Source organism: Neopelma chrysocephalum, unplaced genomic scaffold (genome assembly GCF_003984885.1).
Source record: "Neopelma chrysocephalum unplaced genomic scaffold, ASM398488v2 Primary Assembly neopelma1_24, whole genome shotgun sequence".
NCBI classification, from domain to species: domain Eukaryota; kingdom Metazoa; phylum Chordata; class Aves; order Passeriformes; family Pipridae; genus Neopelma; species Neopelma chrysocephalum.
The window spans coordinates 31,599,441-31,609,540 of record NW_020897693.1 but is presented as its reverse complement, the minus strand read 5'-3'; the positions used below and the strand labels follow the sequence as shown (position 1 = coordinate 31,609,540).

Genomic DNA, 10,100 nt, shown 5'->3' with positions numbered 1-10,100 from the left:
AGGGCAGGGAAGGGAAATCCCCCCCGGGGCGCGGCAGGGAACTACCGACGGGGACATCGGAGAGGCGAGTACTTCCCCCTTGGAAGAACGCCAAGTTCCCTCTCGCGCCGACATCTTTCCTCCCCTCCCCTCCGACGCCCCTTCTGGGCGGCCCCAGCTGCTCCGCCCTCCCTGCCAGTGCCGGCGGCGCCGAGCAGGACCAGACCCGTCGGTCGGGCTTTGACTGGCTGGAAATTCCCGTCCTCGGCGGCTCCTCCCCCGCAGAAATCCCCTGGCCGCGGTGTATATGCGAGGCGGCGCCGAGACCGCCGCTCACTCGCAGCGCCCCGCAGCTCCGTCGCCATGATCAGCGCCCGCCGCGCTGCCGAGCCGCCCGCCATGGAGAGCTACGAGCACCCCAAGAAGGACCGTCAGGGCGGGTTCCCGCTCGACGATCGCCACGACAGTGGCTTGGACTCCATGAAGGAGGAGGAGTACCGGCAGCTGGTGAAGGAGCTGGAGGACATACGGCTACAGCCCCGCGAGCCGCCCGCCTGGGCACAGCAGCTGACGGAGGACGGGGACACGTAAGTGGGGGTCGAGACGGGGCGGGGGTGGCTCGCACACGGTGGGGGACACGGCACGGCCGGGACGGGGCAGGACGTGCAGCCGGCGGGGAGGCGCCGGGCTGGGCCGCGCTGCGGCGGGAGGGAGGGAAGGGAGGGAGGGCGGAAAGTCCCTGGAGTGGCGCCAGGGAGAGGCGGCTCCCGGACCGCGGAAAGCCCCGGCCGCGCCGAAAGCCCCGGCTTGCGACACCCGCGCGTGACCCTGCCCCGGGCCCGCCGCAGGGATTTGGGGGGGCTAACGTGGCATTAGGGGGTTTTAACGTGTGTCGCTTAATTATTCTTTTTTTTTCCCGTGCAGTTTTCTCCATTTGGCAATTATTCACGAGGAAAAAGCCCTGAGCCTGGAGGTGATCCAGCAGGCAGCCGGCGACCGGGCTTTCCTGAACTTCCAGAACAACCTCAGTCAGGTACTTTCACCTCCGCAGCCCCAAATCCGGATCAGCCCCAGCTACCCCCACACAAGGCCTCTGGGGAATTCCCCAAAAAAAGTCCTTTTAATTTTTTTTGTTGTTGTTTTAATTGATGGAATCAATTGAATCAAAACCTACTTAAATCAAAGCCTGCATTCGGGAAAGTCCCCAGCTGGCTCCAGCCAGTGTTAGTACAATGCTTCCTCTCCCCTGAGAGAGTGGCATTTAACACCCACATTTTTCAAATATGATGCAATGAGTTGCATCCCTCTTTATTGAGATGTTAATGATACACTTCATAGAGATGGACTGTTCGGTTTCCAGAGAGCCCTAAGTTCATCACTTCCAGAGGAAAAGGCAACTATACAATATCTTGGAAAGCATAAAGAATTGAGTTTATCGGGTGTGCTTTTAGCTGGTGGCACAAATCTCCAAGCGGTCGAGAGGTCTGCTCGTCCAGATGTTGCTGCTAAGTTTGCACTGTAACTTACAGGCTCCTTTTTCTTTCATGCAGTCTCCTCTTCACCTGGCAGTGATAACTGATCAGCCTGAAATTGCTGAGTATCTTCTGAAGGCCGGATGCGATCTGGAAGTCAGGGACTTCCGAGGAAACACCCCCCTGCACATTGCCTGCCAGCAGGGCTCCCTTAGGAGCGTCAGCGTCCTCACACAGTACTGCCAGCCACACCACCTCCTTGCTGTCCTGCAGGCAACCAACTACAAAGGTACAGGCACACTGCTAAACAGTTTATCTCGGTGTGCTGCACTGAGGGTAGGGTTGGTGTCCTGTAGATCTCAAAGATGTCTGGAGAGGTGGAGAAGGATTATTATGACCATTTGAGAGTTGAGGAGCCCTAAGCACGCAGCAGTGTGTGAGTTCTTTAAAATGCCACTGTCTTATAGGCCTCCTCAGTGTTGATTATTGTCTCTCATGGCTTTGAATTTTGCATTTTTAGTGAGTACTTTTGCCGTGCTCCTTCTTTTTTTGGTTGCAATAAGTTGCAGTCAAGCACTGGAATAAAACCCCTAAGAAATCTTTTCAAAATCCAACCTTGTTATTCGTACTCACTGGAAGCTGGAAAACTCTTCCAGAAAACACCCTTTTGCCATGGATGAATTGCAAATTTAGTATCATCCTGGCCTATCATCTTGACTTTTAAGAAATGATGAGGCATTGAGTTAGACTTATCAGATTTTCCCTTTGTTTGTGTTTTGCAGGACATACATGTCTTCATTTGGCATCCATTCAAGGATACCTGGCTATTGTTGAGTATCTGCTGTCTTTGGGAGCAGATGTAAATGCACAGGTATGTAATGTGTACCATGACTTTAACTGAGTGGGGCTGTGTAGTCTTAAGAATCAACAGATCTGGCAACGGCTCTGCCTCTCCTAACATGCCAAACCTTTTGTTATTTTCACACAGGAGCCGTGCAATGGCAGAACAGCACTACATTTGGCTGTTGATCTGCAGAATTCAGACCTGGTGTCGCTTCTTCTGAAACATGGGGCAGATGTGAACAAAGTGACCTATCAGGGCTATTCCCCCTATCAGCTCACATGGGGAAGAGACAACTCAAGCATACAGGAAAAGCTGAAGCAGCTGACCACAGCTGACCTGCAGATGTTGCCGGAAAGTGAGGATGAGGAGAGCAGTGAATCAGAACCTGAATTCACAGAGGATGAAGTAAGTAGCTGTTTGTGTCTTTTCAAGAGAAGGGGAAAATCCTGTCTTGTGTAGGTTTTTTTGTTGCTGCTGCTCTGACAACATGCCCTAGTAACCTCTTGCAGTATAAAAGGCATGTATAAATAAGGTCATGCTGTCAGCAGTCAGCAAAATGGCAAGTGGGGCAAGCGTATAAATAGAGTAAGAATAAAATGTAAAAAAATAACATGAGGGAATGGAGGTTAACTTCATGCAACATGGTTCTCTGCACACCCTTCTGTGGCTGACAGAGAACCTCGTAGATAAAATTCAAGTTAATGGGCGGTTTCCTCCTCCCCAGCCTTTGTTTCTCTAACATTCTGAGTGCTGTTAAATGGCAAAAGTAACCATTTTGGTGTAAAAACTTTATACGCTGCTGAAGTCTGGGCATGCAGAATTTGGCTGTTGTCCCAGAGTGGATACAATATTTTCAGTAAGATTTTTGCATTAACAGCTTTTGGTTTTTTTCTTGTAGCTTATATATGATGACTGCCTTATTGGAGGACGACAGCTGGCATTTTAAAGCAGAGCTTTCTGTGAAGTGTCTATATACATATGTATAGAAAAAGGACTGACTTTCTTCATTTAAAAAGAAAGTCGGAATGTGGAGAGAAAAACCAGGAAGGAAATACTACACTGCCCAGCAAGGAGAAGGAGCTCATAATTTTAACAAAACAGTTCCAGGATCTGCCCTGTGTTTAAATACAGGAGTGGGATATGTAACATCAGTAGAGATCTGTGATTATTCACACCACCTGATAAAGAGCCGTGTAGGCCATTTTCTCAGCCCTACAAAGGTAACAGACTACACATCCAACCTGCTCATTACAGAGAGCTTGCTTGTGGCATTAAGTACTGCAAGGAACACGTGTACTTTCATGGCAAGGTGGACTCATACCAACACCCGTTCTCAGAGCCTGTGTGTTAATTTGCGTTGGGCTGGTGGCAGTCCCTGGCGTTACTGACTGACCTCAGGTCAGGGTCATTGCTCTCAGTGGGGCGTTCCAGGTGGAGGAGTCGGACCAAGGGACTGGTGACCTCCTGGCTCATAGGAGAAAGTAGCAATAGTGTGAACTGTGGGCATTGGAAACAGTGTGTTTCACACCATGTGTGTCATAATTGCTACACTTTTTAGCAATTGTATATTGTGTAAATACTGTACATTTTTTGTTTATAATTATTTTGGTACATGTGAGATATGTATTTATTAAAAAAAGTCAGATTACTGTACCTAGTCTGTGGAATGGTTCATTGCTCACCTCCTTGTCCTGAGATCATGGGAACCTGCCTGGTTTGCTTTTTAAGAAGCATTTAACACCTAGTAGACCAATGGGGTCACGGTCTCAGGGGCTTTAGGTAGTTCACCTCAGCAGTGATAAGACATCTGAGCAGCTTGCAGCTCTCAGCCCTTCTGCTGCAGCTAATTTTGGAGGCAGACGTAGGTGTTGTTTCCTGCACCCATTGCAGCGGGCGGGCTGTGGGGCTGGGATTCCCCCTCTGTCACCCAGCACCAGGCTCCCCGCCCACTAGAGCGGGGTTTTTTAGGCTGTTTGTGGCAGCACCTGACCACTTCTGCCCTCATAGCACCTTTTGTTCCAGCTCCAATACTTGGTAGTTTTTGCCAGGAGGCTGGAGGTTTGCAGCACAACCCTGTCTCTGCTCACCTCTTGTTTATCTCCTGGCCCAGTTCCAGCTGGAACTCTGACACCTTTGGAATTTCCGAAGGGGATTTCCGTGGGAAGAGGGAACACACCCGGGGTGCTTCCACCCTTGAAATTCAGGTAGGGGGCCTCCCAGCTTCCCCACTGCAGGAGCTACAGCTATTCTTGTCCAATTCATAGCAGTAAAGGATATGGCTTTAATCCCCTTCAGTTATTCCTCAGGTTTCTCTCCAGCATTCAGGGAAACAGAGTCACTTTGCTCAAATCCTTGCCTACACCTCATTATCTGCTGGCCACACATCACAGCACAGGACTACTTTCAGACACAAATTTTAGCCTGTTGTGTGTCCGGGTAAAGGATGAGCTGTGTGAAGGGTGACCATGCCCTGTTTCTTCTGTGCTGTATCCCCTGGATGGGAACAGGGAGCAGCAACGCTGCTGACGCAGCATGGAGTTCTGCCAAGTACATTGGCCAGGGGACTTCTGTGCTGCTGGCACCTGGCCTAGCTCAGGCTGCTGGAGAATGCCGTGGCCCCAGGTTGCACAGGAACATCCATTTCCTTTTTCTACCCTGCTCTTCGCGAGGGGTTCCTGACACATGACCTGCTCTAAGGAGGGTATGAGGAAGAACACCACAGCTGGTTGGGTGCTTCCTAATTTGCATGGGAGCCAAAGGCCATTGTGGAAAGTTTTATATAAAATTGTCATCCTGAGTCATTTTTATTTCCCTTCCCCTCTAATTGCATAAGCATAACCCAGGTGTATGCACTGAAAGTTCCTTCTGGCAGGCGGCCACATCTGCATTGCAAACCTGCAAAGTTTTCCAGGTGTGGGGTGGGGTGAGAATCTGCCAAAACCCCTTCTTGTTGGGAACTCACCCTACGCTCTGACCAACCACTAAATCTGAGCTGGGAGTAGAGACTGAGGGGGTTTGTTCACTTGCTGCTACAGGTTTTTCACCAGCAAAGAATCTCAAGTGATTCCGTGTCTGGAAATAGAAACAGCAATGCTCCACTCAGTTTCCCCTTGCAAGATGGGCTGGAAATGCTGTCAAGGTCCTGCAGAGGCATTCACCAGCTACAGCCATCAGTGCTCTGAAAGAGCTTGGGTACATGGCTGGACCTGCTATGCAAATACTTAAATAGATACCATCTGAATGCAAATACTTCTCATTTAAACGCCAGAGGGATGGAGAAAAATGCAGTTATCAGTAATACCAGGCTGGTCTAGTAGTTTCAGAGGCAGTGGTAGGTTCTCTGCTGTCCATTGCAATATTTACACAAACAGTATCTAGGAAGGCACTGCTATAATCTTGCAAGAATTCTGCAACGACTTAATAAATTAAATAAATGTTTTACTGTACGAGGAAGTTCTGCAGCTAAACAAATCATTGCCCAAATACCACATGCTGGTTTTGCTACTGTTTGCCTCCACCAGTCATGCAAAAGTAACCACGTAACGTATGCAGAGGAACCACAGGTAAAGCAAGTAGGATGGAGATTAATGTGAGAATATGTGTTTGTTAGCAAAATAAGCTGGGGCATGTTGTGTATTTGCGTGTTGCTAACGCAGGGTTACTCAGTGCAGAGCTTTGCCTGTTCACTTGATTATATAGCAAGATTGTCCGCTGCAGGACAATCCTGCACCCCTAGTTTCGAACATGTGCTCTTAATGGCTGCGTATTGATGGAGGGGTATAAACATAAGGCATACAGGCCAATGTGGTCAGCCATATGTTCCATTTATTATTTAATTAAGTCAACTTTTATACAGTTTAGTTTGTTTGGGGCACATGCTTACAACAAGGTGATTGGATAGCTCAGACTGTACACGCGCCTCATGTCTCCAGTTCATTGGACCTGATGTTCTGTCCACGCGATCTGAAATCATAGTTGGAATGTAGAGGCCTTCCTAATTAGGAACTTTCTGAAAATTGCAGGTGCACCCTTATCTATACTTTCTCAAGGCTTTCTTGCTCTAAACATACTATGTTCTCAAACCTTATAATTAGACACACAGCTAACAAGTATAAACATTGCATATTTTCACACAGTCTATAATAAACATTACAGCTTACAGCTTCTAGTCATGTCAAGCAAGGCCTACAGAAATGCAATGGAAATTGTTCACAATTTGAACCCTGCAACAGCTGCGTGTCCTCTGTCTCTGCCCTTTCCACACCTATACCTTTAGAAAGATCTTCTGAGAGTGTTTCTGGTGATAACCTGCCTTCATGAGGTCTTCTCGGCATTCTGGCAGATATGTTGCATGGTCCCATTTGTTGGGCATAGAGCAAGAACTCCATATGCATTTATTCTTCCAACATCACTTTTTCCTTATTCAGACAGCACGGCTGCTATTTGCAGAGCACATTAGCTTGTTCTTGCTTCTACTGCCAGTGACTCCCCATACTGGTCCAATGTTCAAAATTCTCTCACAAGCACCTTTGTCACCTGCCTTGTGTGTCTCTGCAAGCTTCAAGAGCAGCCATGCTGCTGCAGATCAAGGTCCTGTAAAGTTCAGATTTAGTTTCATAATTGACATGCCTGTGTCCTCTGCTCTTACTGCCCTTGGCACTCATATCTGCCTCTGCTTGCTCTTTTCTCCTTTCCTCCCTTTCCACAGGTCCCCACTCCCTCTTCACCTGCAACACCAGCTCATTCACCTGTCATTACACAGCATGAGGTTACTTTTTTTTTTCCCCAGCCTTTCCCTGCTGCCCATTCTTGTAAATCTCTGAAAATCCCACAAGGATATTCCCATACTTCCTTATATTGCACACAAAGAACAGAACTCCCCATTTCCTCCCACACCCTCCTCTTCCTGCTTACATTCCAGCTCACTGCAGACCTTTCTCACCATAATCACAAGCAAGGGGCCACCTTCAGTCTCTGCTCTCCTGCTTTTCACCCTTTTTAGCATCAGTCCTGGACTTCTCAAGAATCTTACGGTGGTGACAGATAAAATACAGATCTCCAGGGAGGTGACATTGGACAGCAGAGCCCAAGGCCTGATTTTTCCCCCAGTAATTTGGAACCTATCTCTTCCATTCACTGCAGCTTTATAAAGAGTAAAAAGCAAGCGCAAAGGGCAACCCTGCACCTGGGGACATGCACAGGGAAGCTGTGTTCTCCCACTGGCTACAGCACCAGCATGACCTCTACAGTCATGAGCAGAAACCTTTCACCATCCTCCCCATCTGCTCGTTCTGCTGCTCTTAGGTTATGTTCCTCCTTGCACACACTTTGGGCTGCATGACCTGTTTGACACATGGATGTGGGTGTCTCTGCTCCCTCAACAAAGAGGTGGGATGGGCAGCCCAAGGAGCTGCCTGCCTGTCTGATTGCTGACGGGCTTGGACATCACAAGTGGCCACAGTCCAAACTTAGAGGCCTTAACTTTTACTGTCTTCCTCCTCCTCTTTCAGCCTTTTGACATTAGGAAGGGGCTCTCTATTTGAGTACTTGGCGTTTTACACCACAAGAGAAACTATAGATCCAGGCAAGGGCCAACAGACAGTGTTTACCAACCACATGTCCTGCATCCAGCTCTGGTGGACACACGTACCTGCCTGCCCCAGCAGGACTTGATGCAGAAGAAGGCAGTGAGGCCACCAGGCCACCAGAGTGGCAGCCCCACTGCTGCTGGCTTTGCTTCACAGCTTCAGTTCAGATCTGGACGAGCAAGATGGTTGAGTGAGGAAAGAAAAAGGTGAAACCAGCAACAAAACCCAAGGGAAGACACCATGATCTCCAAGGATGAGGACAAGTGGCATTTGTGACTTGTTTTAATGGGAAATTTTCAATGGTAGTGGACTCTGGGCCAGGCAGAGGCCCAGCACAGATAGTTTTTCTGTAGAAACTGAGCTGTGAAAATAATTAAGCATCTGGTTGTTCCTAGAAGAAAGAATTGCAAAACAGAGTGCAGAGGTGGCAGAGAAGAATCTCTCCTTGGACGAAAGGCTGCCCTCACTTCAGGTGACAGGAGGAAGGGATTTTTCCAGAATTTCTGTGCTCCCAGCACCAGTGCTTTGCTGGAGAATGAGAACTGCACAGTATCCCAAGGGATGAGGGAGCAGGAAGGCCCTGTCCCCTCATGCCAGTCAGAACAGCACATGCCACCAGATAGCCTCTCCCCTTCTCGAGCAACTGCCTGTCACAGCTCTGGCATTGTTCACCTCCCTGTCCCTTCAGATAGCTCTCTGAAGCATTGTCAAGACCAAAAGGCTCCCTTTAAATGCTGACACATTTATCAGGCCATAATGCAAGAAGTCCAGAGAGGCTGAAACAGAAACTCACTCTGACACCCTGGAGGTTTGACTGCCTGCCCTCACCGTGCTCCAGCCCTCAGATTTTCCCAGGACTGTCTCCTTGTTCAGTTTTCCAAACAGGACTTTCCAGTCCTGTCAGAAGTGAGCTGGGGTTTTCCCTGCTCACTCCTTTCTGCAGTTTCACCCTATTACAGCTGCCATGAGCCGTGGCACCAAGCTCCATTGCCTCTCCAGCTGCAGGAATGCAGCCTCCTGCCTGTCCACTACCAGCCCCAGGGGCTTCCTTGCTCTGAGGAACAGGCCCGCACTCCTTTAATTTAAATCCTTTTTCCATTTGCAGTTTTAGCTAATTCAGATTACTTTTCCTGTGCATCTTTCAAGGTAAAATTTTCATCCCTCCAGCTGAAAGCAAAATGTGAGCAAATGTATGCTTCAAGAAAGAGCCTTAAAACACAAATATTTTTAATATACATGCACCCCTTGAAGGGCACTCAGCTACAACCAGAGTGCAACACTTAGCATGGTTAATTATTGCCCCTGGGTTTCAGTAGCTTGAAGGAGGGAATTTCCCAAGGCCCTACAGAAGGTCTCTGTGAATGCTGCTGCTCCGTTTCAGGGACGCTCTTTGTTCTCACTGGGGAGTGCCCAGGGGTCAAGTGAGAGGCAGCTCCCGCGGAGGAGCATGGACCAGTGTTAACAGAGAGACGGTCGGTGGGGTTTGCTCCTGCAGTGTGGGAGGACCCGTGCTGTGTTGCGTGGGAAAAGGACACACCACGTGTCAATCAAAGCTCTGAAAGCACTGAGCTGAGGAGGACCAAGAGTCTGTAAGGATGCCTGTCCAGCCTATGCAGCACACAGAATGAAACCACTCTCTTCTTTCCATTTTTTCAAAGTGGATGGGTTTCCATTCCAGCATGTGTCAAGGCTGGTGTTTCTGGATTTCATCCAAAAACTTAGATCTGACCCCTGGCAGCAGCTTCTCTGAGAAGTTTTGCCCTGGCAAACAAACAAGCCCTCCCCCAAACTGCGTGGAGGCTCCTTACTCCAGGCTGTGCCAAGCATGGCTTGGGGAAAACAATCCCAAGGAGAGGGATTCAAACCACTTACTGACCCTCAATCACACTTGACCTCCATCTCCTCTCTGACAGCCTATGAAGTAGGCTGTTGGAGTAAAAAAAAAATTTAGTGAAACATCCAACATCTTCTGTCTGTCCCTCCATCCTAGACCTCTCCATGCTCCCATCCTTGAAGCCTTGACCCCTGGCAGTAGCAAGCTGAAATGTCTGGTGCCAAATTGCTGGACTACCCCACCATAGCAAGGGAAAGCTCTCAAACCACCGTCTCCTGCCTTGACAATCACTCTTGCAGGACAGCACTCAAATCTGTGTAAACTGAAATAATGAGGTGGAAACAGGGTTAACTCTACAGCGGTGTGGAAGGCTGGCAGGTTTC

At 48.9% G+C, this 10,100-nt stretch overlaps 1 protein-coding gene across 1 annotated transcript; it reads left to right on the top strand.

The window, feature by feature from the left end:
* The first annotated feature begins 225 nt into the window (after positions 1-225).
* On the top strand, positions 226-3,948 carry NFKBIA (NFKB inhibitor alpha). The gene is made up of 6 exons (XM_027670775.1): positions 226-566; positions 904-1,012; positions 1,530-1,740; positions 2,234-2,322; positions 2,440-2,700; positions 3,194-3,948. The coding sequence occupies exons 1-6, from the start codon at positions 343-345 to the stop codon at positions 3,239-3,241; spliced, it is 942 nt and encodes a 313-aa protein (XP_027526576.1). The 5' UTR covers positions 226-342; the 3' UTR covers positions 3,242-3,948.
* Positions 3,949-10,100: the final 6,152 nt, after the last annotated feature.

What these genes read in the sequence shown, in the direction of transcription:
- NFKBIA (XM_027670775.1), top strand. Translation starts at nt 343, where the DNA reads ATGATCAGCGCCCGCCGCGCTGCCGAGCCGCCCGCCATGGAGAGCTAC. An exon ending in TCCAGAACAACCTCAGTCAG is followed by an intron (nt 1,013 to 1,529) that starts GTACTTTCACCT and finishes TCTTTCATGCAG; the next exon opens with TCTCCTCTTCACCTGGCAGT. An exon ending in CTGAATTCACAGAGGATGAA is followed by an intron (nt 2,701 to 3,193) that starts GTAAGTAGCTGT and finishes TTTTTCTTGTAG; the next exon opens with CTTATATATGATGACTGCCT.